Raw genomic sequence first — 17,638 nt, 5'->3', positions numbered from 1 at the left:
GCTGACTCTTCAAAAGAGACCATACAGGAAAATATAAATATATATAATCCGGGGGCACAAAAATAATGACGTTTATATATATATATAAAAATACTGTTTATAGTAATGAAATTGAAAAATACCCCCCCCCCCCCCCAATGATTGGTTCTCTTGAAGCATGTCCGAGTCGAGCTCTTCTCTAGTGAGCGTGTAGCAGATCCACCAGGTGGCGCTGGTCTATAGCAGATGATGTAGTAGAGCTGGAAGTGTTCATGTTGCAGCCAGCTACTTACTGGTGGAGATGTAGCAGAGCCGGAGATGTTCAGGGAGCGCGCACCAGTCCTGTAGTTTTTGAGTCTTCTCCACTTTCTGGTATTACAGGGGGTCTCTTTATTTGCCCTTACTGTACCCTCCCTCTTCTCTAATGATATATAAGATAGTGTGAGGTATATGATAATATGAGGTGGGGTATGCTTCACTGGGATCGTCTTTGCTGGGGTCAAAGGTCACATATCTGTGACCTTCCATGACTGTCAGCTGGAGTGCTTCTCCCTGCCAGTTCACAAAACCACTCAGGCAACCTTTCTGCTCACATGAGTCACTCAGAGAGAGACATATCTCCCCTCTGAGTTTCCCTTAAAGGGGTACTCCAGCAAAAATATTTTTCCTTAAAATCAGCTGGTTTCAGAAAGTTATATAGATTTGAAATTTACTTCTAGTCTTCCAGTACTTATCAGCTGCTGCATGCCCTGCAGGAAGTGGTGTATTCTTTCCAGTCTGACACAGTGCTCTCTGCTGCCACCTCTGTTTATGTCAGGAACTGTCCAGAGCAGCAGAAAATGCCCATAGAAAACCTCTCCTGCTCCGGACAGTTCCTGACATGGACAGAGGTGGCAGCAAAGAGCGCTGTGTCAGACTGGAAAGAAAACAACATTTCCTACAGCTGTTACAGCAGCTGATAAGTATGGGAAGATTTTGAGATTTTTAAATAGAAGTAAATTTCAAATCTATATACCTTTCTGCCACCAGTCGATTTGAAAGAATATAAATTTCGCCTGAGTACCCCTTTAAATACTTGTCCCCCTCTGATCACCTTCATTATTACCCTGCAGGTGAAAGGCTTCAACTGTTACCTCACATAAGACAGGGGAGAAATATATCTCCCTTCCATGATATCAGGTATATTATGCGATATGTGATATTTGACAACATGAGGTACAGTATATGATGTGAGATATATGATAATATCAGGTATATACTAATATTTGGTATATAATAATATTAGATATATAATGAGTAGGTAATATGACGTATGCTTCTATATGGGATGACACTATAAACGCCAGTCACCTAATAACAGATCTACAGCTGTGAAACCAGCCTCTGGTGTGGAAGGGGTTAATGAGTCTCCGCCCATTCCGGGACTTCCCCAGAACACACATTGTGGCAAACAGAAAAGTTCCACTTTCGTTTCACAGTCCACAATGGCGTCCACCGACCTGAGGGAAGAGCTGACCTGCTCCATCTGCCTGAACATCTACCGGGATCCAGTCACCCTGAGCTGTGGACACAACTTCTGCCGGGACTGTATTGATCGTGTGCTGGACTCTCAGAGACGCTTCAGGACTTATAGCTGCCCTGACTGCCGGAGGAATTTCAGGCAGCGGCCATCATGGTGCAGGAACGTTGCACTGAGGGGTATAGTGCAGCATTTCCAGCCTTCCCCAGGGCGGCAAGGAGAGGTGGGGGTCCCGTGCACCTACTGTCTGCTCCACCCGGTACCTGCTGTGATGTCCTGTGTGCTGTGTGAAGCCTCTCTATGTGCGAAACACCTGGAGGTCCACAACAAATCACCAGAACACGTCTTCATTCACCCAACCACCTCCCTAAAGAACCGCAAATGCTCGGCCCACAAGAAGATCCTGGAGTATTACTGCCCGCAAGATGAGGTGTGTATACCATCTCTAGTGACGGGCTGTATGTCACCGCTGATCTCTAGTGATGGACAAGGGTGTTGCTATTGGTTACACCCTTCGTAAAAGCCCGTACTTATTGTAAGTGGTGATGAAGGTAGTGATAAAGTTTCGCCACTTGATGTCGCTATTGTAGATGTATGTACTTAGATGTTGCACAGCTAAAGTGTGTAAAGGGTTATTGTTTGTTTGTGTGTCACATGGATCTGTGAACCTATGGGAATCTTTTCTTCTTCTATCCTATCATCTCTCTCTCTTTGCTTCTTCTACTGCACTGTTCACCCACTCACAGCGCACCTTAGATACACTGAGGAAGGAAGTCACATGGGTAGAGGAAGTGCATGTCTCTTTTGTGTTGGACATTGTAGAGGAAGGACGCAAGATAGAACGCTCCCTACAGTGGTCCTCTCTGGGCCCTGGCCCTCTGCTAGGTCTCTCTACTCTCAAGAGTTCAGTCTTGGTCAGCTCCCCGTATGGGTAGGAAGCAAGACAAGACACAGCTAGCAGTTTCTTCTTAGTTCACTTCACACAACACTATGAAGTGTAAAACTTCTACAGGAGAGGACAAGTCAGAAATAACCTCAACCCACACCGTGGATTAGGAGAGTCACAGTGCAGGACAGTATCCACAGACAGCAGTAAGCTAGGAACTGATTCGGATAGAGCATAGTTGCTAAGAGCCTAGGAACTCTATCTTGCAGCGCGGTTGTCAGCAGGGAATCCTCAGCATTCCGCCCATCCCAGGTAACAAGGTCTGGGGCCTTGTGTCACCCTCATAGGACGGGTCACCCAACACTGGTGGGCATTAGGTGGTGTGAAGACCCAAAGGTCAATACACAGGCACAAGTATTCTCTTCTTCTTCTAAGTATTCTTCTACCTCATCCTCCAACATCCCGGCAGAGCACAGTACTACTTGAGTTGGGACTCTCATGACATCCTCCTCTCTGCTACTCTGATCCTTCGTATCTCTCAACACGCTACTCAGTCGGCATGACTGTGCTCCTCGCTGTATTCCTGTCACAGATCTGGTCGCTATATTATCAAGTGCTTTTTCAGGAGAACTATCAAGTGTATCGTACCCTGTCAAGGGAAAGCTGTATAAGTTGCTGCCCACAAGTACTGTTCAAGTAAAAACGAGACTATATGTGATAGAGAGACTCTGTGATTCACACCGACACAGTGTACACTACGTCCTTAGGACATTTCCCCTTTCTGTGGGTGGCAGTTCCGATAGTCCGGGAGGGTCACTACACCACTCCGGCCCACCGTGATATCATCCCAAGGGACCCCGTAGCAGCCCGGCAGGACAATATCCACAGGGGAACAAGGTATAACCGGCCCTCTAAACTAAAAGCAGGTGTGCCACCACATCTGTGTGCCCCACTGGCACTGGCGCCACAACATAACATCACTGGGCCCGGCTGTATCTCAGCCAGCCACTATATAAATGCCATCACACCTCACCATCTAGCAAGTGACCGGCCGCCCCTCGACACAACACCTCAGGGGGTCACCACAGATAGGCTGTATGTCACCGCTGATCTCTAGTGACAGGCTGTATGACACCGCTGATCTCTAGTGATGGATAGGCTGTATTCTTACTAATGTCACCGCTGATCTCTAGTGATGGATAGGCTGTATTCTCAGTGATGTCACTGCTGATCTCTAGTGATGGATAGGCTGTATTCTCAGTGATGTCACTGCTGATCTCTAGCGATGGATAGGCTGTATTCTCAGTGATGTCACCGCTGATCTCTAGTGATGGATAGGCTGTATTCTCAGTGATGTCACCGCTGATCTCTAGTGATGGATGGGCTGTATTCTCAGTGATGTCACTGCTGATCTCTAGTGATGGATAGGCTGTATTCTCAGTGATGTCACCGCTGATCTCTAGTGATGGATAGGCTGTATTCTCAGTGATGTCACTGCTGATCTCTAGTGATGGATAGGCTGTATTCTCAGTGATGTCACTGCTGATCTCTAGTGATGGATAGGCTGTATTCTCACTGATGTCATCGCTGATCTCTAGTGATGGATAGGCTGTATTCTCACTGATGTCACCGCTGCACCTAAACAGTTCATGTTTAACTCTCTAGGTCTGTATCTGTGTTTACTGTCGGGTCGATGGAGACCACAATGGGCACCAGGTTCAGTCTCTGGATGAAGCCTCTGAGGTGAAGAAGAAGAAGCTGACACAGATTCTGGAGACACTGACCTCCAAAAAGAAGGAAGCTGAGAAACAAATCCAGGATCTACATGAGAGTCTGAGAAAAGAAGTGGAAAAGGCAGAAAAAATAAAAGGTAAAGTCACTGCGCTATTCATAGACCTCAGAAGACAACTGGAGATTCTGGAGAGAGGAGCCTTAAGCGAGATTTCCAGGAGGGAACAACAAGTATCAGACGTGGTCTTGGATCTGATCCAACAGCTGGAGACAAAGAAGAACCACCTATCCAGAAAGATGGGTCAAATTGAGGAGTTGTGCAAGACTACTGATCCCATAGCTGTCTTACAGGGCCCGAAATATGAAAACATTGCCCATCAAGGTCCAGAGGATGAAGACCTGTGTGATCAGAAGGCTAAAGATCTGGGTCAACTAGATGAGGGCCTGATCCATAAGACCATTCATAAACAAGTATCTGAGTTGACATCCCATGTTAATCCCTGGCTGTTTTTTCTGGACCCTGTGGACCTCTTGTTAGATGTAAACACGGCTGCTAGTAATCTACACGTATCAGAAGACTTAAAGACTGCAACAATGACTTGTGTAGACCAAAAACGGTCACTTTGTTCAGCGAGGTCTAATAAAAATGAGGTTTTTAGTACTCAGGGTTTTTCATCTGGACAACATTACTGGGAGGTGGACACCAGCAAATGGGGCAACTGGAGGTTGGGCATGAGCTACCGCCATGAAAATGGTCTTTTTGGGCCCTCCTGGACTTTGTGGAGGAATTGCAACCAGTGTATAGCAGTGCATAAGAGTAACACTGTCCATATATCTGATCATTTATACTGTCAGAGGTTTGGCGTATATCTGAATTACGAGGCCGGGCGGTTGTCCTTTTACCAGCTGGATGACCCCATCAGACACCTGCACACCTTTACCACCACCTTCACGAAGCCTCTCCATGCTTCATTCTGGTTACATAGTAAAGACAATGCTGCCTGGGTCAAAATCAAAAGCTAAAGAACTCACCACTTCTGATCTTCTAGAGGTAGCGATGTAGCTAGAGGCTTTTGGGCCCTGGTGCAAAAGTCCAGCCCGAGACCCAAACGTATTGTCCTCATGGGCACTAGTCCCAGACCAGCTGTAATTTTGAGATGTATCACTGGGTTTTTTAATGAAGCTGTGACAGCAAGGGGAATTACTGGGGGTCTTCAGTGATCAGGGGTACAACCCCCTTATGATAAACGTATGATTGGTGGAGGGTCTTAGCAATGGAATCGCCACTGATCACAGGTCCTAGTGGTGGTCACACGTGTGCTCTGTTCACTATGGAACTGTTGGAGTCATCCCAGTCGTCGGCACCCCACTCACAGTGAATCAAGCTGTATTGTGCACATTTGATCAACGCTACTGTGAAATATGGGACCTGTGACTTGATGGAAGTTGTTGGTGTCATGTATGTGAAAAAAAAATTGTATGCAAATGGCATGGAATCAAATAAATATGGTTGATAAATTGTGAAACGTTGTTGATTTAGACCCCCCACATATTCCATATATAGAATGTTCTATTGTATATACTGGGGTAGATATATTGGATATACATATGGAGGAGAATGGAGCTGCTGTGACTGTGGGTCAAAGATGGTGGAGGGTGGTGGCCAGAGGCAAAGAAGAATAAAGACCTACCATGGTGGGGGGTATTTAATGGCATCAACCAGCACCAAAGAGGCCTTGTAGTTGCCTTATTGTCATTACTTATGGATATACAAGTGATTAGGAGTCTGATTAGTCACAAGACTCCATAGCCCCCAGCCATAAATACCACTTGGAGAGCCAAGTCCTTCTGGAAGTGGTCACCCCCAGACAAGTTCACCAACAGAGCTGACCTTTAATGGCTGGTAATGCCCATTGAGAGATTATTGAGCCAACAGGCATGTTCTAATTTTACAGTATATCGTTGTTTCTGGAATGGCGCTGTTCTTGGTTGGTCCACCCTGTAGCATCTCTAATCTGGTCAATTCCCCAGTGAGGAGATCGGGTTGATGGCGCCATTGGAAGGTTCTACCTGGAACAGCTCCATTCTAGTCTTCCTCCTCGCCACTGAACTGTGTGTGTGTGTGTGTGGGGGGGGGGGGGTCGACAACCACCAGCAGTGAACTTCAGCAAAGCCCCGTCATACCCCCTTACACTATGAGTATACAGTGCAGAGCATAACATGAGCTACCGCCGATGATGGTCACTCATCCATCCAGATGCAGCTATCCCTAGAGCGAATAACATTTAATTAAAGAACATATTAAAAATAAAAAAATTTCTAAGCAAAAGCCCTGTGCCCTCCTCACAAATGTCTCCCCGCACTCCTCCCTGACAGATGACTCCCCCTGTGGCCCCCTCCTCCCTGACAGATGACTCCCCCTGTGGCCCCCTCCTCCCTGACAGATGACTCCACCTGTGGCCTCCTCCCTCACAGATTACCTCCCTGTGCCCCCTCCTCCCTCACAGATTACCTCCCTGTGCCCCCTTCTCCCTCACAGATGACCCCTTCTGCCTCATAGATTACTCCCCCTGTTCTCCCCTCCTCCCTCACAGATGACTCCCCCTGTGGCCCCCTCCTCGCTCACAGATGACTCCCCCTGTCCCCCCCTCCTCCCTCACAGATGACCCCCCCCCCTCCTCCCTCACAGATGACCCCCCTCCTCCCTCACAGATGACCCCCCTGCCCCCCCTCCTTCCTCACAGATGACTTCCCTCTGTTCCTCCCTCCTCCCTCACAGTGACCCCCTCCTCCCTCACAGAATACTCCCCCTGTGGCCTCTCTTCCCTCACAGATGACCCCCTCCTCCCTCACAGATGACTCCCCCTGTGGCGCCCTCCTCCGTCACAGATTACTCCCCCTGTGGCCCCCTCCTCCCTCACAGATTACTCCCCCTGTGGCGCCCTCCTCCCTCACAGATGACTCCCCCTGTGGCCCCCTCCTCCCTTACAGATGACTCCCCCTGTGGCCCCCTCCTCTATCACAGATGACTCCCCCTGTGGCCCCCTTCTCTCTCACAGATGACGCCCCCTCCACCCTCATAGATGACTCCCCCTCTGCCCCCTCCTCCCTCACAGATAACCCCCTGTTCCTCCCTCCTCCCTCACAGATGACTCCCCCTGTGCCCTTTCCTCCCTCACAGATGACACCCTGTGGTCCCCTCCTCCCTCACAGATGATCCCCTGGGGCCCCCTCCTGCCTCACAGATGACTTCCCCTGTGGCCCCCTCCTCCCTCACAGATTACTCCCCCTGTGGCCCCCTCCTCCTTCACAGATTACTCCCCCTGTGCCCCCTCCTCCCTCACAGATTACTCCCCCTGTGGCCCCCTCCTCCCTCGCAGATGACTCCCCCTGTGGCCCCCTCCTCCTTCACAGATTACTCCCCCTGTGGCCCCCTCCTCCCTCACAGATTACTCCCCCCTGTGGCCCCCTCCTCCCTCACAGATTACTCCCCCTGTAGCCCCCTCCCTCACAGATTACTCCCCCTGTGGCCCCCTCCTCCCTCACAGATTACTCCCCCTGTGGCCCCCTCCTCCCTCACAGATTACTCCCCCTGTGGCCCCCTCCTCTCTCACAGATTACTCCTCCTGTGGCCCCCTCCTCCCTCACAGATTACTCCCCCTGTGGCCCCCTCCTCTCTCACAGATTACTCCCCCTGTGGCGCCCTCCTCTCTCACAGATTACTCCCCCTGTGGCCCCCTCCTCTCTCACAGATTACTCCCCCTGTGGCCCCCTCCTCTCTCACAGATTACTCCCCCTGTGGCCCCCTCCTCTCTCACAGATTACTCCCCCTGTGGCCCCCTCCCTCACAGATGACTCCCCTTGTGCCCTCCTCAGAAGCCATCCCGTTCCCCCTCCTCCCTCACAGATGCCCCCCTGCTCCCATCTCTCTCACAGATGCCCCCCTGCTCCCATCTCTCTCACAGATGCCCCCCTGCTCCCATCTCTCTCACAGATGCCCCCCTGCTCCCATCTCTCTCACAGATGCCCCCCTGCTCCCATCTCTCTCACAGATGACCCCCTGCTCCCATCTCTCTCACAGATGACCCCCTGCTCCCATCTCTCTCACAGATGCCCCCTGCTCCCATCTCTCTCACAGATGCCCCCTGCTCCCATCTCTCTCACAGATGCCCCCTGCTCCCATCTCTCTCACAGATGACCCCCTGCTCCCATCTCTCTCACAGATGACCCCCTGCTCCCATCTCTCTCACAGATGACCCCCTGCTCCCATCTCTCTCACAGATGCCCCCTGCCCCATCTCTCTCACAGATGACCCCCTGCTCCCATCTCTCTCACAGATGACCCCTGCTCCCATCTCTCTCACAGATGCCCCCCTGCTCCCATCTCTCTCACAGATGCCCCCCTGCTCCCATCTCTCACAGATGCCCCCTGCTCCCATCTCTCTCACAGATGACCCCCTGCTCCCATCTCTCTCACAGATGCCCCCCTGCTCCCATCTCTCTCACAGATGACCCCCTGCTCCCATCTCTCTCACAGATGACCCCCTGCTCCCATCTCTCTCACAGATGCCCCCCTGCTCCCATCTCTCTCACAGATGACCCCCTGCTCCCATCTCTCTCACAGATGCCCCCTGCTCCCATCTCTCTCACAGATGACCCCCTGCTCCCATCTCTCTCACAGATGACCCCCTGCTCCCATCTCTCTCACAGATGACCCCCTGCTCCCATCTCTCTCACAGATGACCCCCTGCTCCCATCTCTCTCACAGATGCCCCCCCGCTCCCATCTCTCTCACAGATGCCCCCCTGCTCCCATCTCTCTCACAGATGCCCCCCTGCTCCCATCTCTCTCACAGATGACCCCCTGCTCCCATCTCTCTCACAGATGACCCCCTGCTCCCATCTCTCTCACAGATGACCCCCCGCTCCCATCTCTCTCACAGATGACCCCCCGCTCCCATCTCTCTCACAGATGACCCCCTGCTCCCATCTCTCTCACAGATGACCCCCTGCTCCCATCTCTCTCACAGATGACCCCCTGCTCCCATCTCTCTCACAGATGACCCCCTGCTCCCATCTCTCTCACAGATGACTAGCCTCCTGCCCCCTCCTCCCTGACAGTCTGCTTTCTCCTTTGCTCCTCATTTTCTCTCCCCACAGCAGTAGCAGATAACCACATCCTCCTCTTTCTCTCCACTACTTTCCCCTCCTCAGAGCTGCACTATAAACAAGCCCCTCCCATACGAGTCTGATCATGTGACCTAAAGACCATGTGACTTTTCCTTCAGCAGATGCACTCAGAGCTACTCCATTCTATACACAGTCATCATCGCATCCAGTCTCCTGTACCCGCTCGCTGTGTCACGCGTCTGTATATCGCCACCACGGAAGAGTTCACAGCACGTCTCCAGAACCCGTCTGAGCCAATCCCACCCTTCCAATGGACGGATGCTCAATCCACAAGACCATCCTGGAATGTTACTGTTTGGATGGTATCCCTTATCTTTGTGGTTACTGCATCGCCAAAATCCAGGGAGGATTCCAGGTGTGGTCGATAGGAGACGCTTCTGTGAAGAAGAAGGAGCTGCTAAGCAACGTCCTGAAGGAGCTGTCCGCATCGAAATCAGAAACTGAAAACAGAATTCGAAGTCTGAAGACACCAACTGAAAAAATTCAATATAAAGCTGATGGCTTGTCGAAGAAGTTCATTGTGGTCTTTCAGAAAATGAGGAAACACATAGAAGATCTAGAGACGAAAGTCCTGAGCGAGATCGCCCGACAGGTGGAAGAAGCCGTAGCCATATATCGGGATGAGATCCGAGAGCTGGAAACCAAGAGGGATGAGCTGTCGAGGAAGATGGCAGCCATTGAGGACCTGTATACCCTGACTGATCCAGTCACAGGCCTCCAAAGACCAGGGGATTATGGTCATGGCAACAACCAAAGATCTGCTGGTGACTGTAGTACAGCTGCTTGTGATCTGGATGAAGGTTCGATCTCCGAGGTTCTGCACACTGGTATAGCTGAGTTGGTCGTCATTGCCCGTAGTGGGCTCTTCATGGTTGAGAAGTCCGACATCTTACTGGATGAGGACACAGCGGGGAATAACCTAGAGGTGGAGGATGATAAAAAGTCATTTTATTGGGTAAATAGGTACCAGTCGACACCAAAGACCCCACAAAGGTTCAAAGACCACCAAGTGTTAAGCACTACCAGCTTCTCAACAGGAAGACATTTTTGGATGGTGGAAACCAGTAAATGCGGAAACTGGAGATTTGGGATGTCGTATGCCAGTATGACCAGGAAAGGCTTCCGCTCCTACATTGGCTGCAATGACAAATCATGGGGTTTGTGTAAATGGAACAATCAGTACTCGGCCATGCATGCCTGTAAGGAGACACTGTTACCTGACAAGCTCACTTGTCAACGCTTCGGGGTGTATCTGGACTATGAGGCGGGTGAGCTATCCTTCTATGAGCTGTGTGATCCCATCCGACACCTGCACACCTTCAGCGCTACCTTCACAGAGCCCCTTCATGCTATCTTTAGACTCTGGTTAGACTCTTACGGTGGAGCGTGGATGACGCTGAAGAGCATGGAATAGCCCAATAGCCAGTACGCTCCTATATATATATATATATATATATATATATATATATATTTATACCTCCTCTCAGGGCCAGATTATCAACTGCCGCTGCCATAGGCACTAAACTTAAAGACGCCGCGTCTTGGGGGAGTGTGTTTTCAGCCACATGCATTTCTTTACATGTAGAAACATCATCTGAATCACATTTTTATGGTTTTTAACTGCTTAAAACATAAATTTCCACATTGAATGAATGATTACAGCGGTCTGCATATTGTCTGAATGAATTCTCACCACAGGATTGGTAGATTGGTAGGTAATAGCTCCAGGCTTCACAGCCATAGCAGACCCGAACAATACCGCCACACAAGACCTGATCATACCTCCCCCCTACCCCCCCTACCCCCTCAAAAAAGACGCCAGATTTACTGGCAAGTCTGACCGGGAGGTGGGAGACTAAAAAATATAAAAACAAAAAAAAAGTTGTCCCCCCCCCCCCCGCTCCCTGGTGCTGCCCTCCTGCAAGGTGCTGCCCTAGGCACCGGACCACGGGTGCCTAGTGGTAAATACGGCCCTGCCTCCTCTACCTATGTAATGTATGACACTGCTGACACCAGAGAACAATAGCCTATACCCTCCTGTGTGTGTATATATATATATATATATATATATATATATATATATATATATATATATATAAATATATATATATATATATATATATATATATACCTCCTGTACCTGTGTAATGTGTGAAACTATTGACACCAGAGAACAATAGCCTGTACTCTCCTGTAATACTGTAATATATATATATATATATATATATATATATATCTCCGCTACCTATGTAATGTGTGACACTGCTGACACCAGAGAACAATAGCCTGTACCCTCCTGTATATATATATATATACATATATATATATATATATATATATATATATATACCTCCTGTACCTGTGTAATGTGTGAAACTACTGATACCAGAGAACAATAGCCTGTACTCCCCTGTATTTTATATATATATATATATATATATATATATATACCTCCTGTACCTGTGTAATGTGTGACACTGCTGACACCGGAGAGCAATAGCCTGTACTCTCCTGTATTATATATACCTCTGCTACCTATGTAATGTGTGACACTGCTGACACCAGAGAACAATAGCCTGTACTCTCCTGTATTATATATACCTCTGCTACCTATGTAATGTGTGACACTGCTGACACCAGAGAACAATAGCCTGTACTCTCCTGTATTATATACCTCCGCTACCTGTGTAATGTGTGACACTGCGGTGTATTATGAAGGTATAGGGACACGCTTGTTCTAGGTGTATTTCTGTGCAGACAACAACAAAATGGCGCTGCCCAACAGTACACATAATATCACCTTTCCCCTCTTTGTTCTCCTGTGAAAAGAGGGGGGAGGTGATGATGTCACAGCAGTTGAGCAGAGACCGCCTCTCTTTTCAGCAGCCGTATTTCAGCTTACTTTTTACCAGCAGTTTCCTGCTGGAGCTCCCCCTAGAGGCCATCACTGGGAAATATGAAAAATTAGATTGTTAATTTTTCATATTTCCTTACATGTAAAAAAAAAAAAGAAAAAAAGAAAAACATATAAATTAACAAAAAATAACAAATTCAATTTTATCATTTACATTTTTTTTTTTTACTTTGTGACACATTCCCTTTAAAGCGAATGTACCATCAGGTCTATCAATAGATCAGTGCTGGTGCGGGGAAGCCGGTGCTGCAGTCCTTTTATTGACCTGTGGCCCAGTTCCCGGCCATTGATTCAAATGGAGCTGCGTCACAGGGGGGGGTTTTCCCTGTTTTCCAGGTAGGCCTTGAGCTGTCTCCACCTTCCCCACGGAACGGGAAGACCGCGGGAGTCACATGTTCATACGCACCCCATTATCGGCATGGTTTGCTCATCTCTATTAGAGATGTTTGGAGAACGTCTGCTTATACGATGATTAATCTCTATATACATCTTGTATGTGAGGGGTGAGTTATATCCAGCATTGTATCGGTGACTACTCTTGTCTCCTGCCTCCATATGTCTGCCTGACTGTAATAAACCTGTAATATAATCCCATATAGCAGATGTATGCGATATAGCGTGTCCCATCTCTCACTCATGTTACACCATGTACTCTAGTCACACCCAAAGCTGCAGTTACATATCCGCTGGTTGCTGGTTGCTCCCAGACACCCTCTGCTGGTTTCCTGTTTACACTGACGTGTAGCAATGCCTTCTGGGAGGTGTACAATTTCCTGCAATGACAAGGTCCATGGGCCCCAGCCCTGCATCTCACCGCTGCCCTCTGCAGGCTTATGCACAGTATTTGCTCTGCTGCAGTGCATTGTGGGAAGAGGAGTGATGTGAAGCGTATCTGTGGTAAAAGTGGCACAATGATGATTACCGCAGTAACCAATTTACTTTCCTTTTGTTCCAGCATTGTGTATTGTTCATTGTATATTTAAATGTTATTTTTGTTGGTTTCAGTTCCTCCTTGGGAGTAATACTATACAATACACTACTGTGTATGAGGATGTGACCGATCTGGGTGACTTTGTGGAAGGTCAAATGAAGGCTAAAGGGGACCACCACCCACCCCTTAGATGCCATGGTCTTTATCGACTGCAGCATCTAGGACAGTTCTTGGAGGTCTGGCTTGCCTTGGGGATCTGGTCTATAGTCTGCAAACATGGGGGTCTGGTCTATGGTCGGTAAACATGGGAGTCTGGTCTATAGTCTGTTAACATGGGGGTCTGGTCTATGGTCGGTAAACATGGGGGTCTGGTCTATGGTCGGTAAACATGGGGGTCTGGTCTATGGTCGGTAAACATGGGGGTCTGGTCTATAGTCTGTTAACATGGGGGTCTGGTCTATGATCTCTAAATATGGGGGGTCTGGTCTATGGTCGGTAAACATGGGGGTCTGGTCTATGGTCGGTAAACATGGGGGTCTGGTCTATGATCTGTTAATATGGTGGTCTGGTCTATGGTCGGTAAACATGGGGGTCTGGTCTATGATCTGTTAATATGGTGGTCTGGTCTATAGTCTGTAAACATGGGGGTCTGGTCTATGATCTGTTAATATGGGGGTCTGATCTATAGTCTGTATAATCTATAATGGTATAGTCTATGGTCTGTGAACATGGGGATCTTGTCTGTCTGGGATCTAAACAGGGATCTTTCGTCTGTAAACATAATAGTCTGGTCTATGGTCTGTAAACACTGGGGTCTGCTTAGGGGCGACTTATTTTTACCATAGGCCCTGGGCTGTTCACCAAGTCTGGGCCCCCCACCCCACTGTAACTATGGCGGCTCTAGTGTGGTGTTCATAGTACAGGATAGATAATGCCATGATGCTCTGATGTGTGCTAAATTGCGGTAAAAAAGCAGCAATTTTTTGCAAATCATGGCAGAACGGTAGACAATACACCACTGAAAATATAAGTCTGTCTGGGCAGCCATGGGCCCCCCAAGAGCTCAGGGCCGAAACTGACCTATTATTATCCACTAATGGGTCTGCTCTCTAGTCTGTAAACAGGGAAGGTCCTTCTCCTCTCAACATGGACGTCAGGTCTACAGTCTGTAAATATAGGGGTCCAGTCTACGGTCTGTAAACACGGGGGTGGTATGGGGTCTGTAAACAGGACAGGTCTGGGGTCTGTAAATAGGGTTGTGTGGTCTTGGTCTAAAAATATTTAGGTTTAGCCTGTGATGTGTAACTAGGGGAGGCCTATGATCTGTATGTATTTAGGGGGGTCTAGTACATGGTCTGTATTATTTGTGGGAGGTGCTGAAGAAGTACACATGCTGTCTGCGGTACACGTCCCTATGATGGGATGTGTGGTAGTAAAAGGGCAAGGCATAAAGCTATAACATTTGGGAGTAACATAGTTTTGTACTCTCCTCTATGGAATATCCCTCATGTCGCCTCTATGCTCCCTATAGCTACAATCCTAACTGTGGGGGTTATAGGTGCTGTACCGTACATAGAGAGAATATATAACCCAGCCAACGAGAGAATATACAAGCGGCCTATACACAGTGGCCAAGTTACCAGACAGAACGCAGACTATGACAGTCCGAGTCTCCGCAGACGTCAATATGACTCATCGGGCGTCACACTACAGGAAGCAGACGGTAAAGTGCCCAGAGAGGATCCATCCTTCACAAGCAAATCTGAATATTTTATAGCCGCCATAAAACCATCAGCCCATTGCATCATATTATATTATAGTACAGAACATTCAGTCTGGCTTACAAGGGCCGGAGCACCTGGAGGGGCCAAGATTCAGCAATAACACTAAGGGCCCTATTCCACAGTAACAATAATCGGCCTGATCGGCCCCACTGCGCATCGCTACGGTTGAATAGCGGTGCGCGGCGGGCGATCGACAATTTGACAAGCAGCAGCAGCAGCATACATTACCTGCCCAGGCTTCTTCTCAGCGCTGTCTTCATCCCTGGGTCCCTATTTTCAGAATGGCAGGACTGCCGCGGCCTGTGATTGGCTGAGTGTGGCCTGTCAGCTGACCGGCCATTATGAAGATAGAGCGCGCGGGACACAGGTACGAAGACAGCGCAGAGAAGAAGCCTGGACAGGTAATGTATGATGCTGCAAGGGCTGCAAGGACATCGGTAACGATGTCCCTGCAGCCCTCGCTCAACGATCATCGGGCCGTGTTCTGGTGGAGAGCCCAACATGGCGTATATAAGAGAAAGGGTGTGGCGTAGAGGGTCGGAGCCCAAGCAGAGAGACTCGAACTGAGTAAGTGGCCGCGTAAAACATGAGGGGTTAGGGAGAGAACGGAGGAAGTGGTGAAGCTGGAGTGACCTCCAGAACCCTAGGGGTAAAGGATCAGCCAGGTCATGGAGCGCAGAGATGGATAGCCAAGTCTGACCCATAAGGAAGGAGGAAGCACGGAAGTTGCCCGCTCGGAGCCAAGTACGGAAGACCGGGTCCTCAACGCTAGTTGGGAAAGAGGGGTTCCCTAAAACGGGGAACAGAGGAGAGGAATGTGGGGCCAAGAAGCCAGAGGACAGGTGTTTCTGGCAGACTTTCAGGGTAGGGGCGATGGTAGGATGTGAGCCTACTAGACTGGAGGCACCAGGCAGCCACGGGGCCGCCAACAGAGAGAGAGGAGACAGCGTCATTTCTAGGCTCACCCATGCTTTCGTGGGTGCATGGCGGTGCCAGTCAACCACTCGAGAAAGGTGGGCCGCAACGTAATAGTGGTAGAGGTTGGGAAGTCCAAGTCCCCCCCTTGATTTAGGCCGATTTAAGACCAGCTTAGCCAGTCTAGGCTGCTTATGTGCCCAGATGAACCTAGTGAGTATGGACGAGAGTTGCCGAAAGTAGGACAAGGGCACCGCCACTGGCAGGGCCTGGAAGAGGTATAATAGGCGAGGCAAAACGTTCATCTTGAAGATCGAACAGCGCCCGAACCATGTGAAGGTGCCCTTGTGCCACCTCAGCAAATCCGACTCAATGCGCCGAAGCATAGGTGGGAAGTTTACTTTGAAGATGTCAGAGGCCGACGGCGTCAGGTGGATCCCTAGGTACGTGAGAGATGAGCGCGCCCAGCGGAAGGGGAAAGATGACTCTAAGGCGGAAACCCCGGAAGCGGGAAGGGAGAGGTTAAGCGCCTCGGATTTTTGCAGATTGATCTTATAATGGGATAGAGTCTGGTACCGCGAAAGTTCTGAGAGGAGATTGGGAAGGGACACAGAAGGCTGTGTGAGGGAAAAAGAGAAGATCATCCGCATACGCCGCTACTTTGTGTACCCTCGAACCCACACATATTCCAGAGATGTCTGTATTGACGTGTCGGAGAAAAGGTTCCAATGTCAGGACGAAGATGAGAGGGGAGAGAGGGCAACCCTGCCGCGTGCCATTTGAAATAGAAAACGAAGCTGAGAGAAGGCCGTTGACCGAGACCTGGGCGGTGGGGTGAGAGTATAAAGAGCTGATCCCCTCCATCATATGCGGGCCGAGGCCGATATGCCGGAGGGTGGAAAAGAGGAAGGGCCAACTGACTCGGTCAAAGGCCTTCTCCGCGTCAGTAGATAATAGCATGGAAGGCAGGGGTGAGGAGCGGGCATAATGAATGATGTTTATTGCCCTAGTAGTGTTATCTCGGGCCTCTCTCATGGGCATAAAACCAACCTGATCTGGGTGTATAATGGGTTGAAGGAGGGGAGTCAGGCGGGCCGCGAGGATTTTGGAAAAGAACTTGAGGTCCAAGTTTAGGAGGGAGATAGGCCGATAGTTTTGGCAGTGGGAGGGGTCTTTACCCTCTTTGGGAATTACAGAAATGTGGGCACGAAGAGAGTCAGCAGGCAAAATGGAACCGGTGGAGATGGAGTTGTATGCGGCCAGGAAGTGATCTTTTAAGAGGGGGCCTAAGCACTTATAGTAGGGCAGGGTGAGACCGTCTGGACCAGGGGCCTTTCCTGAAGGGGAGGTCTTAAGAGCCCATTCCCATTCCGCGTCTGTGATGGGGGTTTCAATGGAGGAGATGCTGTCTTCAGGCAGGGGGGGAAGGCCAGAGTCCCGAAGGTATGCGGATATTGAAGAGTTAAGTGTCTCAAGATCAGCACGCGATTGGGTGGGAGCGAGGCCGTATAAGTTCACGTAGTATGCGCGGAAGGCCTCAGCAATTTGGGGAGGTAGGGATATTTTAGGGCCGGAAGCCGAGGACACCTGAGGGATAAAGGATCGAGCTCTTTGCGACCGCAAGGCCCGGGCTAGAGTCTTGCCTGGCTTGTTACCGAACTCAAAATAGTGACGACGGCAGCGCGCCAGTGAGGCCTTTGCGTTCGCAAAGGTCAGGTCCCGCAGCTTGCCCCGTAAAGTGGCGAGTTCCACCCCAGTATCTGCGGCAAGCGACCTTTTATGTTGTTTATC

The 17,638-nt window shown here is 49.6% G+C and overlaps 2 protein-coding genes across 2 annotated transcripts; both read left to right on the top strand.

Annotated features, from left to right (window-relative positions):
- The first annotated feature begins 1,435 nt into the window (after positions 1 to 1,435).
- Positions 1,436 to 5,641, top strand: LOC138772544 (nuclear factor 7, brain-like). Its single transcript, XM_069953013.1, has 2 exons — positions 1,436 to 1,928; positions 4,050 to 5,641. The coding sequence occupies exons 1-2, from the start codon at positions 1,464 to 1,466 to the stop codon at positions 5,136 to 5,138; spliced, it is 1,554 nt and encodes a 517-aa protein (XP_069809114.1). The 5' UTR covers positions 1,436 to 1,463; the 3' UTR covers positions 5,139 to 5,641.
- A 3,912-nt stretch (positions 5,642 to 9,553) lies between these two features.
- LOC138771899 (tripartite motif-containing protein 14-like) lies at positions 9,554 to 10,717 on the top strand. The gene has a single exon (XM_069951900.1). The coding sequence runs from the start codon at positions 9,554 to 9,556 to the stop codon at positions 10,715 to 10,717; it is 1,164 nt and encodes a 387-aa protein (XP_069808001.1).
- Positions 10,718 to 17,638: the final 6,921 nt, after the last annotated feature.

This window comes from Dendropsophus ebraccatus, chromosome 14 (assembly GCF_027789765.1).
Source record: "Dendropsophus ebraccatus isolate aDenEbr1 chromosome 14, aDenEbr1.pat, whole genome shotgun sequence".
Classification (NCBI taxonomy): Eukaryota; Metazoa; Chordata; class Amphibia; order Anura; family Hylidae; genus Dendropsophus; species Dendropsophus ebraccatus.
Note: the sequence above shows the minus strand (reverse complement) of the source record. Positions and strands in the feature narration are given on the sequence as shown.